The sequence below is a fragment of the Nasonia vitripennis genome (assembly GCF_009193385.2).
Source record: "Nasonia vitripennis strain AsymCx chromosome 4 unlocalized genomic scaffold, Nvit_psr_1.1 chr4_random0003, whole genome shotgun sequence".
NCBI lineage: Eukaryota > Metazoa > Arthropoda > Insecta > Hymenoptera > Pteromalidae > Nasonia > Nasonia vitripennis.
Window position 1 is genome coordinate 3,663,053 of NW_022279638.1, and position 14,649 is coordinate 3,677,701.

The 14,649-nt window shown below is 39.8% G+C and overlaps 2 protein-coding genes across 4 annotated transcripts in view; both read left to right on the forward strand.

Annotated features, from left to right (window-relative positions):
- Nucleotides 1–14,649, forward strand: part of LOC100116027 (MATH and LRR domain-containing protein PFE0570w) — a 370,048-nt gene that overhangs the window by 56,442 nt on the left and 298,957 nt on the right. The window lies entirely within an intron of this gene.
- Nucleotides 12,961–14,343, forward strand: LOC116417059. Its single transcript, XM_031928148.1, has 2 exons — nt 12,961–13,173; nt 13,364–14,343. Exons 1-2 carry the CDS (start codon nt 13,035–13,037, stop codon nt 13,930–13,932), a joined length of 708 nt encoding a protein of 235 aa, XP_031784008.1. The 5' UTR covers nt 12,961–13,034; the 3' UTR covers nt 13,933–14,343.

A 14,649-nucleotide genomic window follows, 5' to 3' on the forward strand; every position in this document is an offset into this window, starting at 1 on the left:
AGCGCGTTGGCACGATCAAGTGCCGACACCCGGACGAGCCAGCAACCATCCGCACGAGAGGAAGGAAGCTAGCCAGTCCGCCATCATTGTCCGGAGGACCAGAGCAACCAGCAGCCTTGGCGTGGGAGAGCCGAGGAAGCTAGCCGTCACCAGGTCCACGAGAGTCAGGGAGGCGCCGGCGGGAGCACCGACGGACGTCCACCAGGGAGAGAGCGAGTAAGAAAGTATTAGAGAGAGAGAGAGAGAGAGAGAGAGAAAGAGATAGAGAGAGAGAGAGAGAGAGAGAGAGAGAGATCCGAGAGTGAGACGAGTGTGGTGCGGGTACACTAGAGAGAGAGAGAGAGAACTCGAGAGACCAGGGTGTTGGTGTACAGTGCGGGCGCACACCAAGACGTCTTCTGCGCGAGGCGTCTGGCCAGCGCACGCGAGAGAGAGAGAGAGAGAACAGTGCGAGGAAACGCGTGTGCGTGAGATAGAGACAGCGCAAGAGAAAACCCTATAGCTGCGCGGCTGCAGCAGGTCGGGCTTGCCACAAGCGGGAGGCATAGCCCGCGCGCGCGAGAGAGAAAGAGAGAGAGAGAGAGAGAGAGAGAGTCAGCCGTCAGCGGACTGGACCTGGGCCTGTGGCCCGCCGTCTGCTGCACGAGCGTGGCTCGTGTTTAAGCGTCCCAGTGTAAGCCCTGCGTGGCTAAACTGTGCGCGGGAGGCACTACAGCCACCGTATTGTAGGGAAGGGCTGGGCGAAATACATGTGCAATAAAACTTAACCATTGTGTGTGATCATTTTCCCCTCTCCCTAGCGTTCTCCCAAACGTGATGATCGCGGTCAAATCCTACGTTTAGAAAAATCCTAGTGCATGCGAGGCTCTAGGTGTTGCGCACCTGTGTTGGGAGGCACAGCGTCGCATTTGGTTTCGTGTTTGTTTTGGCATATAATGTTTAATATTTCTGGTTCAACCGTGGAATAAAGCCATGACTTATCATATTCTAAATACGTCCATTGGGTCTGTATGTTCATCCTGTAGCGTATATCGCAGTGGTTAATTGCTCTCTGGCTGGGATTTAAAAGTAATATTATCTCACAGTCTCTGGATTCGGGCACGTTCCTGAGTGCTCCTAGGATCGGGCATATATCTGCATAGTGTGTCGTGATGCATGTTTGTCTCCGTTCTTCATTGAATTTAATATATCTTGTATGGTCGTAACTGATAGCTATGTATTCATGGGACGGTTTTATAAAAGCTTGCCCTATTGTTTTGTTTTTCAAGTTCTATGGCACTTTGATTGGGTGCATTCTGTATAATTGGTACGGCATTTGGTCTACTAGTGGTAGATGCAGCACGGCTAACGTTCGTTCGTTTTGGTGTATGGCATCGATATTCGATATTTTGGCTAGTTCTTCTGCCCTCATGTGCTCTGGTGGTATTGGGAATTCTAAGTCTCGACTCACTCTTTTTACGTCCATGTTCATTTGATGAAGCACATCTTGTTTCATGAGTTCTGGGTGCATGTTTCCTTCTTTTAGCTTTTGCAAAATTGTTAATAGTTTCTCGTTGCTTTTGATGACGTGGTCTAATGTTGGTTCCAATCGTTTTACGTATATCATTATTTCGACTTGGTAATTCATTTCTTCCTTTTCTTGTAGCATACTTTTGATTGTTTTTGTTAACTCTCTTTCAAATCCTTGTAGCACTTTGTAATGGTTGGTGGTTATGTTGTATAGCTCCTCGAATTTTGTTGAGATTATGTGAGAATTGCTGTCTATCAGATGTACTATTTTGGTCTGGTCTTCGAAGAGCTGGTCTACATTTCTGTTTATATTCTCCACTTCGTCGTCGGTCACTAGTCCAAACAAACTATTGCTTATACTTCCTATTATGCCTAGTGGCACTAGTCTTTTTGCTCTGATGCTTCGTGGATGTCTCGCTGTTGGATATTGGAAGTGTCCTAGACTTGCTATTGTTTCTCTTATTGTTTCTTGGATATTTGTTAATTCTTGCTCTTTTATTTCTAGTAGATCGATGGCTAAAGCGTGTTGGCATTTCCTTTCTTCCATTATTGTTTTACAGGTTTGAAATACTTCTTTGTACGAACTTCTTGCCCTGAATGACTACATAAAATCTTCTACGCTGATGTAAATGTTGAGTTTCCATGTTGCTCTTTTTATTCTGATCACATCCAATTTTTCAAAATATATTCCAGGATTGGGGTTTAGTGATTCTATTTGGTATACGGGTTCACACTTGTTCTCGTTGAGTAGATTGAATATTATTATTAAAATATTTAAAATTCTCATCCTGTAACATTATCATTAATTAGTCGAAAGAGTCTGAATCATTATCATCGGGCTTATCCTCTACCGGTTTTAATTTGTCTATATGTTTTCTTATGCGTTTGCCATTAGGGTATTCCAAAATGACATTTTTACTACCTAAAAATTCAATTATTTTCAGTAGTTTATTCCTATAAGCATCGAATTTACTTACACGGGGTTCATAAATTAGCCTCGCATACCCGCCTACCTTACCCTTAAATGTTTTAACCTTTTTATCGTATCATTCTTTTGTTTTGACCTTGTTCGCTATTTGGGTTTCGCCTGCTAAAATTTTCATTTCCTCTAATCTTAATACTAGATCACGCATATAAACATTATATGTTTTTAATTTTTCGTCAGACGGTATTCTCAAAGGGAAACGCGCTATTCGCCCGTAATCTAGTTCGAATGTGATGAAGTTAGTTGCTGCATGTACGCTGGTGTTATAGGTAAACGTCGCAAATGGAGTTAAATGGTCCCAATCGTCGTATCTCTCGGAGTATATTCTAATGAATTCTATAAGTGGGGCGTGGCTCCTTTCTAACGACCCATTTGTTTGCGGTCTATATCCTGAAGTGGTGAGATGATTAATTTTAAATAGTTTGAGTAGAGATTCGACTATGTTGGAAAGGAAACTGTGCCTCTGTCTGAGAGTATGGCTTTCGGTGCTCCGAACTGGCAAACGAGATACTTTGATAGTGCATCAGCTATTGTGGTGGCATTGAGATTCTTGATGGGTATGGCTATTAAATATTTCGTTAAATTACATTGCATTGTTAAGAGATGACAGTTGCCTCTTGGAGTCATTTTGAGTTTTCCAACTGTGTCAATTGAAACTTTGTCAAATGCTTCTATTGGAGTGTCCGTGATTATTATTGGTTCTCTTGTTTTGAATCTTTCTATCTTCTGCTCTTGGCAGCTTGCACATCTTCGAATGTAGTCTTGAACATCATTCCTCATTCCTGGCCAATAATATCGTTCTCTTATTTTCTGGTAAGTTTGATTGATTCCCTTATGTCCTCCTGTTAGACTGTCGTGAAGATGGCTGATTATTTCTTTTCTGTGTTTTCAGCTGGTCCTTCTGCTTTTCCGTAACACATTGTCACTCTTATTCCGCTTTGATGAAAATGTTTGTAAATCATCTCTAAGATGGCTGATGACTCTAATTGGTCTAATATATATCCTTTTCTTGCTACTCGGAAGCTTTTGATTTGTTTATTGACGAGTATTTTTTTTTTAAATTCTGAAGCGTCTTGTTTAAATCTTCCATTTTGATTACGTTGAAGTATTTGTCTTTTATTCTTACTGTGAATATGTGGTGCTTTTTAAATGGCGTGACTAGGACTTGTCCCGTTTTTAGCTTGTTACTTTTGATTTTTGTTAGGTCTATGGCTCCAATTTCTACTAACAGTCTAGTCACAGACCACGTGTTGTCACAGTCTGCTGATAGGAAATGAACAATGTTGTCTCTTTTGTGCGTGAGGCATTCTCTTATGGTAATTATGTTGTGAGGAATTTTCTTGAATTCTTTGGTTATGTGTGTCGCGGCATCCGATTCATGATCATTTCCTGCTGGAGTACCGTTTTTGTTTAGTGGTTCCATGTCTGGTGGTGTGGGCAAGAGGAAAGGCATTGTCGCTTCAGGTGGTCTTGAAAATCTTATATCTATTATTGATCCTTCTTCTGCTTCTATTTCACTTAACACTCCTAATTTTCTTCGATTTCTGATTTTATCTCTCGGCGTGCTGTTGGCTGTAGGTCTGTCACTTTTTATTGTTGGCGTCACCTACAGCGTTCTTCTTGGTGGTGGCCTTATTATGTCAGTTACACCTTCAACGTCCGATTCGTTTCCTGTATCATTTTTGTTTGATGTTTCTTGTAGTTTTTGTTGTGCTCGTTTTATTAGTTTTTGAACACTCTTTCTCCATACATTGTCCACATCCGCCTCATCGTCCGTGTAAAATCGTGGATCTGATGTGTAAATTGCTTCGCGCACTTCATCTGGTACATGATCATCATCTGAGAAGTGCGAGGGTATCTTCATTTGTATTTCTATTTCCGTGCCTGAATCGGTTGTATTGGTACTTCTATCCATCTCATATCTCTTCATGCTTTCTTCAAACTTTCTACTTGCTTCTTCTACTTCTTCTCTCGTGAGAGTTGTTTTGATCGATAGGTTCTTTATGGATTCTTCGTCGGTGTTTTCTTCGTCCTGGGATGTTTCTACTGCACTTACTTCTATGGCGATGTTGCTTATGGTCTTGTCTTGGCTTTCGCCTGAGGAAAACACCTCTTCGTCTTGTGTTTCTCCTTCTGTTGTTTCTGACTCTTCTTGTCGTAATCCGCTATACCTGGGGTCAGGTATTGGAGGTTTATCCAAATCACTGTCTTCATTGGCTGTGGATGATAGCCATGATCTTCTAGATGGGTTAACTGTCATCGATGTATCCGAATCTGCATCGCTCGAACTTTTCTCTGTTTTACAGTAGTAGCTTTGGATGTTGATGCTTCGGTCTCTGCTGGCTTTTCTATCTTTGTTTTTCTTCCTAATACAGACGTCTTCGATACTTTTGGTATTGCGCCTTGTTTGATATACTGCCCCACTGGACTTTGTGTTTGCGTGCGCCTTGCTCTGGTTCTCTGTGCTATTACACTGGTCTAGTTTAGGTGCTTCTTTATTAGTTTTGGAGCCTATTGGTCTCCCTCTTCCTCTGGGTTTATTTGTTATGTCACCCGTTGATTGTATTCTGCTTCGTGGCTGTATTGTTGCTTTGGATGATGTCGTGGCACTTGCTGATGATTTTTCTTGTTTCTTTTGTTTTTCTTCTATGACCATCACCTTAATAGTAGGTAGATTCTTATTAATTTCTTCTTCAGTCATTTCTGGTGGGTTTCGTGATAGCGCATCAGCGTTTTTATTTAATTTGCCTGGTTTATATTTGAAGGTATATTCGTATCCAGTGAATCTGAACATCCATCTCATTAGTCTCTGTCCTGGATCTTTTCTGCTATGCATCCAGTTCAGTGGTTCATGATCGCTCACTAGTGTGAACTTTCTGCATAATAAATATGGTCTAAATTGATGTAAAGCATATAATACAGCGAGACATTCCGTTTCTGTAGTCGAGTAATTTCTTTCGGCTTTGTTGAGCGCTCTGGATAAATACTGTACCGGGTGATCAAAACCGTCTTTTTCTTGACTGAGTACGGCACCGATGGCGTAATCAGAAGCATCCGTAGTTAGTGTAAATTCTTTGTCGAAGTCCGGAAATTGCAAGATTGGTTCTTTCATCAAACATTCTTTTAGTTGCTGATAACTGTTTTCACACTCTTCCGTCCATTCAAATTTCACATTTTTCTTTAGTAGGTCATTGAGTGGCTTCGCGATTTTTGCAAAGTCTTTTATGTATTTTCTGTAGTACCCAAACATGCCGAGTACTTCTCTCACATTTTTCGCATTTTTAGGTGTGGCAAGTTTTGCTATGTCTACTACCTTTTCTGGGTTTGGCTCTATGCCCTTAGCGCTTATAATGTGTCCTAGGAATCCGACTTCTTTTCTAAAGAACTCTATTTTATCTGGTTGTAATACTAGTTTCGCATATCTGAGTCTCTCCATCAAGTTTCTAATTCTTTGTTCATGTTCCTGAAGATCTTTACTATATACTATTATATCGTCTAAGTAAACTAGCATTTCTATGTTCTGCAAACCTCTGAGTACCTTCTCCATTAGTCGTTGGAATGTAGCCGTTGCATTTTTCAATCTTTCCGGCATTCTAGTATATTCATAATGTCTGTTTATTGTGGTGAAGGCCGTCTTGTAACAATCTTCTGGGACCATTGGTATTTGTTGGAAACCACTTGCAAGGTCAAAAATGGAAAAGTATGTGGCTCCTCCCAATTGATCCATTATATCAGCGATGTTGGGTAGAGGGTAAGCATCTCTGATTGTCCTTTTGTTGAGCTCTCGGAAGTCAATTACCATTCTCCATCTCGGATTTCCGTGACTATCAGGCTTCTTCGGTACTATCCATATTGGTGAATTGCATGGTGAGTTTGACTCTCTGATAATTCGGTCTCGTAACTTCTTTTCCACACTTTCTCTAACCACTTGTTTGTGTTTCGGTGGGTGCCTGTATTGTTTCGTATTTATTGGTATATCGTTCTCTAAATGTATGTGATGCTGAATCATGTCTGTGCATGGTAGCTTGTCTCTAGCCAATAGAATTCTGTCTAAATAATCCTCTATAATACGATCTACAATCTTTAGTTCTTCTCTATTTGGGTGGCGTCTTCTAATAGCTTCTTTCACTCTCTCTAACCGTTTGATTTTATCTACTATGATTTCGCCATCAAAATCACTATCTGTCTCTTCTAAGAATTCTGGTTCAGTCTCGAACGGTATGAGTTCTTTGGCATCAACTTCTATGGTAACATCGTGCTCACTTGTGTTTATTGCTAGCATTTTGCAGGTATTGTTTCATTGATCACTACTTCTTCTCCCAGAAATACGTCTTTGTTTCCTACATCTATTCTTGGGATATATCCTTCTTTTAATTCAGTTCTAATTAAATTGATTCTGACAACTTGTCTCGTTCTGGCTTTTATAATATGTCTTGTTTTCATGGGTACATCTGCTTTTTCTGATGCATTCATATTGCTTGATTCCTTGTCATTATTTCTCTCCTCAACTTGTAGTATGTCACTCGATTTGTAAGGGTTGTATGCTCTTTTTCTTTGCTCTCTGTATTCCTTTTCTTGCCCCAAAAATGGCATTGGATGCATTACGTCTTCGCTCACCATCAGAGCGTTGTTGTGGTAAGAGATGACAGCTTCTTCCTTCTTTAAGTAATTTCTTCCTAATAATCCATCGTGTGGTGTTGGAAAGTCGTCTCTAACTATGTGAAATTCACTGGACTATTCTTGATGAGTAGATAAACAGATCCTAGAGTTGGTACTGTCACTGCAGTAATCCCTACAAGCCATCGTACATCTTGCATATTTATTGGCATATTGTCGTCTATGAAGCCTAATTTAACTAAATTCATCGTTGCTCCATTGTCTATCATGAATGTCATCCATGGTTTGGTGGTCCCTTCTGGCACTCTTATTTTCACTGCTGTTGGTTCATCATTTTCCCATTAAACTCTTCAGGTCCCGTGCAGTTGGCTGATCACATTCTTGAAACTCGGGCTGTTTTGGTCAGGATCGTCATTACCGGTGCTCTCTGTGGTCCGTAGTTGTTCTGGCTGTTCTGAATTGAATTCTGCTTTCCTTGATTGTAGTTCTGCATCTGTTGTTGGTATTTGTGTTGATCTGGATCCTGCTGTTGTCTCTGGCTCTGGTTTCGTTCCTTGCTCGTCATTCTTTCTCCGTGACGAGCCCCTTGAGAGTGTAAATTCTCTCTTTCGTTTTCATTTTGTTGGTAGTTTCTTCCGTTGCCGCCTCTCCAATTATTTGGATAATTATTATAGTTCTCTCGCCTATCTGGACCACTGGGCTGATAATCTTCGCGACGTCCATTCTCGTGATTGAAGATTTGCCTTTGATTTCCTTGACCATTGTTTCTATTCCATGAGGGCCAGTTGCTTCCTCCTTGTCGATTACTGTTGTTATATCCCCGCTGATATCCTCCTCTGCCATAATTATTATAGTTACTATTGCCTCTTTGATAACTGTTACGATTGTAGTTGTTTTGATAATAATTATTTCTTCCATAGTTATTTGAACGTTCTCTTTGTTCGGGTTGATTCACGTACCCCACGTAGTCTTCTTGCTCCTTTACATAACCAACATAGTTTCGTTCTCTATGATTTCGTTCGTCGTAATTATTCTGGCTTCTATACCCCTCATGTCCTCTATTATTATATCCACCTTCATTTCCATATCCATTATTACAAGAATTTTGTCCATTATAATAGTTTGGAGTTATTCGTGGCCTTGAATCTGGTATGATTCTCGCCTCCATTCTTGATTCTAATCGTACAGCTTCTTCGTATGCTTCTTGCAGGTTTTTAGGTCTAATTATGTCAACTCGTTCGGATAAATTTGCCGGCAATCCTTTTATGTATATGTCAACCGCTAACATTTCCAATGGTTCCATCATTTCATCAATGTTTTCTTCTCCTTTCTCCTCTTTTAGAGCATTCTTGGCGCTGCTCAATAGCACATTCAAATCGTCATAAAGATCTCCTACTGTGTCACCTTGTCTCATCCTTAGCGTTTGTATGCGTGTGTTATAATAGCTGAAGTCCCTCCCTGGACCAAATCTTTGTTTTAAATGTTTGATTAATTCTTCTACTGTTGTTATAGTCTTGTTATTGAGACTCTTCTTTGCTGGTCCGGTTATTCTTTGCAACACGTTCCGCGTAAACTGTGGTCTGATGTCGTTAGTGACTAATTCATTTGCATTCTTTAAATCTTGAATGTAGTCTCTTAGCTTGGTGTGCCTTCCATCGAAATTTGGTATGCCGCTTATGCAATTCATAAGCACAAAACTATTAGCCATTGTAGTGGCTAATGCAGCAGCCGTTTAATCACCCGCACCGTTTTCGTCAGGCATGTTGAATATATCACTTGTCTTCTATGATTTAAATAAATTGTCTATTCTTCTAAATATTATTAAAACTGTTTAATAATCTATGATCTATGATATACTCTTGATACGAAATGTTCTTGAATTTTCTTTATTATTCTTATTTATTGCTTCATTTTCATGCTCTGCTTGTATATCTCTTGTCGCAAACAACGATTATGGAAGAAAAATCATAATATGGGTATCGCGTGGATTAACTAAATTAAATTATGAAAACTTTATGGCAAACCCAAAAAAAAAATTTTTTAATATTTTAATTGACTTGTTAAACCACGAAAAATAAACAATTATTAATCTTGTGGAGAGAAAAAAAAATAAATTTTCAAAGTTCGGTTTCGAAATTAATTTGTTAATAATTAATAGTAGATGCAAAGTTAATTTTTGTATTCGCGCAGACGATCAATTGTATTTATAAGTTTGTCAACGAATTATAATTTCAATCTGTTTTAAAATTTTGCGTATTGTCAAAAAAAAAAAAAAACAAAATTCGGATGAACGTGTTTTTATAGTGTTAATAATGCTCGAATTTAAATGTTAATGATTTTTAACAATTTGATTAATTATTCATCGTCCGTGTATACTCCCGAAATGCTTCAATGTACAGTTTCAAATTCAAATTCCGCGCGCGCGCTCGGCCGCTCTCAAGATGGCGTCCGTTCGCTCTCGAGCCTGGTTACTCGGTTGGGTGTGGCACCGCTTCGCGCCTGACTTCACACTAGAGTTAAACTCCCTAGTCAAGTTTGCTTGCGTCAGCTGTCTGCCTCGCGTAGTGTCGTTTACCGTGTATTTCGCGATAAATTGTTAACAAAGTTTTGCAATTTATAACCTGTGCGTGCTATTTCGTACTATTTCAATGAAGGTGTGAGTGTGCTATTGCCACGTTCCTGAAAAGGTGAAAACTCGTGGCCCAGGATAGTCCCCAGTGCTGTAGTCGCAAGTTACTCACAGCATCAGATAAGTTTTCTTTTATAATTTTATAATGCCGTCACTCGAGTAACTCAAGAATTGTTACTTTGTGTAAAATTGTTTGTCTTTCCTTTTCAGCTTTCCATGCAGTCAGCAGTGGTTTTACTTTTCTTAAACAGTTTCAAGATCAAGGAGGACAATGCTGACTTTGTATGACGTCACGGGTATGTTTGTGCAACCAGATACTCTACCACTTTCTCTCTCACTGTTTAATTATTTGTAATTTATACAGTGCTTTCAATAGATTGCGCATTCCGGCTTGTTAATTGTTCACTTTTATTCAAAGAAAACGAACCAAAACTGTGAGTCGAACCGTCTCTTATGTGCTTTAAACCGTGTGTTTATTCTATGATTTAACAATAATTTATAGTTTGGCGTTCAATTTGCGTGTTTAACAATAGTGACCTTAAGCTAATCTCAATAATGCAAAAACAATTAATTGTCAAAATCACGTTAACTTTGCTAAACCCGTGTTTCTACACTTTAAATTTTAATAAATTTATAATAGCTATTTAAAATCATATAAGTTTTGTTGTTTATACACTTTCTAATTTGCTCTTTATGTTTTTCACAAAATACAGTTAGTGATCAATTCTTTTGTGTACTAATTCTATGGGAAATTGTCGCGCCTCGGTGTCAATTGTCGCTTTTTGTTAATAACTGCGGTTATTCATTACTAGTTTTCCAATGAGAAAGGTGCATTTAAGTCTAAACCTCTAGCTTCTGCTTTAATTTGTTTGAAATAATCAATTTTTGTGAATTTGACCGGAAATACTTTGCTTAAATTAAATCACAGAACTGACTCTCATGCTTGCATTCACCTTTGATTGAATGATTTTAACTTTTTCAACTGAAAATAGTCACCCCTCGTTTTAATAATATTTCCTATGATCTGTTTATTAATTCTTTGTGCTTTTGCACAAACTTATGCTTGTAGTGCACGCGCAATGGGCTCCTGTATGTGTAAATTTGGGCGTACTTCAGACTTGTGGGCAAATGTAACTTTATTTATAATTTGGGATATAAATGTACGTAAACCTAATGCTTATCAATATTTGTAGCAATCCAGTTGGCGTCTTATCACCAAATTTGGCTGTTTCGAGTGCAGAAAACCAGATTTTCTTCTTTGTGGAGCCCAGAGTTCTACACCCTACGCAGCAGCCTCGTCCAGGCCCTGGTTCGACTTCTGGCGATCACTTGCCAGTGCACACTAGTGCTACTTGTCGACCAGATTTTGGATGTTTTGGGTATTTTTGGAGCACGCGCAAGGTCCTAACGGGCCCACTCCTGTGCTTATCAACTAAGTGTATTCGTGCAAAAGAAACTTGTGCAGTGTAATGAGTGTAATTTATTGCAGAGTGTTAAAGTGACAAAAAAAAATTCTAAAAAGAAAATGTGAAAAGTGATTTTGAACTTTGTGTTTGAAATATTAAATCAGTTGTGCGTGATTACTCAAAATTTAATCAAATGTTAGTGTCTCGAGTGAAATGATTTTGATGTGTATGCATTAAATAATTGTATATCGTGTATTAAGTAAATAAATGAATTTGAACTTTTGTGTGTATGCCTGGTGTGTTAAGTGTCTACAATGTAAATGTGTCTGTGCAGAAATATAAAAGGAGTAATTTTGGCACTACCCAATGTCCGGCAGTATACGTCAAACTGCCTGTGCTTTAATTTTGTAAAGAAAATTGATGTGAAAATAGGAATTAATATTGTATTGATTATTGCGACGAAAATGTGAATTTTAATTTTATTTAAAAATTGACTCTTCTACCGAATTGTTGTGATAGTGACCCGCCTAGCGAGTGTTATATTTTTCTTATTTCCCCTTTTTCCAAGAAAACTCGATAATTCATTAAATAGAATCCACTCTGAAAATTATTTTAATAGTTCTATGCGTGCCACCCGATATGCACTCGGTTTGACGTCACAACGTCTTTGTCTCGCGCGCGTCTCAAATTTCCTTATGTTTTCAATCTTTCCTAATCTCAATTCTCGTGCATTCCTTTGAGAGTAATTTCTTCTTCTATTTGCGCACTCGCGATCTCTGATTTTTTTATTTCATTTAGGTGCGCGCACTTATATAAATTTTAGTTTATGACTCTTTCACTCAATCACACAGAATTTAATACGTGAAGAAGCAAACAGTTTCGCTCGACAAAAGCTATAAAGATCCCGGACGAACCCCCAGTTTTGTTAGGGTAGTAATAAATTTACCGAACTAACAAAGTAACGTTGTGTGATTATGCGGATGATAGCTTACTCTCCCATACAGGAGAGATCAGTACTTCGCACTGATTGTCACGTCGAAACTGTTTGTGTGATACTAAACACCAAGGAAAATTAAATTATTAACGAGAACGACTTACTTGTGTTTGTTGACGGGGATGACCCAAAGGTTGACGATCAAAACTCTCAAATCAAACAATCTTTTAGACTGAATTATTTCAAAAATTCCTTTATTTGTTTCTGGAGACTTCAAATAACTTTCAAATGGAATAAGACACAATTTCGGTAAATGATGATCAAGACGGAAACACAATTAACACAATTAAATTATTTAACCCAACTTAAAAACTCAGAAATATAACTAGGAAATCGAACTCTTGAATAGCGTCCTTACCCTTGGATCGCACACACAGGAATGAATAATCGGGGGAGGCGATGCTTGAAGAAATCGTCATGGCTTTCTCCCACGCAGGGTCTTTACTTCTCCTTCGCATTTCAGTTTAGCCGCGCTCTCTTTCTTACTCATTAGGCCTTATGGGCCTAAGTACGGTCAATGGCTAAACTGCAGCGTCGACTGTGCACGCGCGCTTTCAGCCGAGGGAGGAGAAGTTTGTTTTGGTTTAGGGTTACTTCTTGCGCTCGTTAAGCGTCGAAGTTTCTGGATTTTTCCTGCTGTCTTTGTTTTATTTAATTTAATATTATATTTCGTTCGTCGTTCGAAGAGATTATCTATGTAGTACATGCGACTCGTCGCCAGATGACGCCATGTTTCAGAGCTATGGGGAAGCGAAAAATTCCTTCAGCTTCCCCTTCTCCCTCGCCCCGAGAGCACCGCTCTCGCTCCTCATTTGTGTTTCTTGGCGCCGATGACGACGGACGTCAGAGTTATATAAGTTTTAAAATTTTTAAGTTTTAAGTTTTTTCTTGGCAATGCCGAAGAGGAAGGACCCCGATCAAGAGAGAATTAGGCAGCTAGAGTGGGAGAACGACCTTTTACAACGGGAGTTGTATCTGGCCAAAAGTAAAATGAACGAGACAAACGCTTCCGATTCCGAGGAGAGTCAAGCAGGTACACACTCGTTTGTTCGAGCTCAAACTAGGGTTGAGACGAACGTAGGCCCAAACTACAGTTGGGATTTATGCCTAGAGCACCAGCTAAGCTCAAACTTAGAGTTGAGATAGCAAATAATCACTGTCATAGCCAACACTTTGAGGTTCGGTAGTCAATTTGATTTTCTTTGTCTCTTTGTCTATAACAGATCTCACGCAAGATCCGGACATCGAGCCGCCGCCGCACAAGAAGACAAAGAAGGATCTAGGCGAGTCTCCACCCGCTACTTCCGACACAACCGACGACACAGGGGACAAGGAGAATGCGGGGGATTCGGAGGACGAAGAGGAAATCGCGTTTCTTGGGGATAACCCAGCGACAGCGAAAGGCTCGGAGGTTAAGTTGTCACCCGGCCTCTGTCAGAGATTGAAGCTGTGGATGACGACAGGCCTGACTGAGGAGGAGAAAAAGACGTTGCTCGATAGTATTCCTAGAAAAGGAAATTTCTCCTTTGAAGCACCTATTCTAAATGAGGAGGTTATTATAGGAATGACAGAGATCGCCATTAAACGCGACGCATTTTTCGTAAACCACCAAACGTTGGCGGGCTCAGCGTTGTCACAGGTGTCGGCAGTCCTTCAAGCCATCTTCAATGATGACACACAGCCTGTACAACGCAACATCTTGGAAAAGCTGTCCTCCAGCGTGAAACTGCTTGCGGAATTGATACGCACCTTGTCTGCCACGAGAAAATCGTTCATCACGCCCGGCTTCTAGAAAAATATGAGATCGACCTTAGAAAAGGCCATACCAGAGCAATACCTGTTCGGTAATAAGATACAGGAGCTTGTGACAGGCACGGAGGCTTTGGTGAAGGTATCAAAGCAAATCAAAGCTCCGCCCGCAAAGAAGCCGTTACAGACAAACAATTCTTTAAACTGGGCACGTGCTTCCGGGAAAAAAGAGGCGGGACGGACTGCACAGAGGAACAACCAACAACGGCAAACCGCCTCAAAGTCATCAACTTTCAACAAGCCCCATACGCAGAATCGACGTTACAACCAGTCGCAGCCCATGCAGCAGACTTCAAGGACATCGTACAGGTCACGACGCTAAATGTGGAGGTAAACGATACGAGTGTAAAACTAGGTGCTAGATTAAGATTTTTTAGCGATAATTGGAAAAAAAATTACGAACGATCGATTCGTTCTAGACTGTGTACAAGGGTACGAAATCCCTTTCGTAAAACCGGTTACGCAAGCGAAACCTCCAATAAATATTAAAACTAGTCGGAAAGAGCAAAAAGCGTTAAATGTAGTCGTGAATAAACTGCTCGAGTCAGGAGCTATAGAACCGTGCGTAGAGGTAGATGGGCATTTCATATCCACTTATTTTCTAGTTCCAAAATCAGACAACACCGACCGTTTCGTTCTTAACCTAAAAGCGCTAAACGCATTTATGAATCCGGAACATTTTAAAATCGAAGATATTCGG

What these genes read in the sequence shown, in the direction of transcription:
- LOC116417059 (XM_031928148.1), top strand. Translation starts at nt 13,035, where the DNA reads ATGCCGAAGAGGAAGGACCCCGATCAAGAGAGAATTAGGCAGCTAGAG. An exon ending in TTCCGAGGAGAGTCAAGCAG is followed by an intron (nt 13,174 to 13,363) that starts GTACACACTCGT and finishes TGTCTATAACAG; the next exon opens with ATCTCACGCAAGATCCGGAC.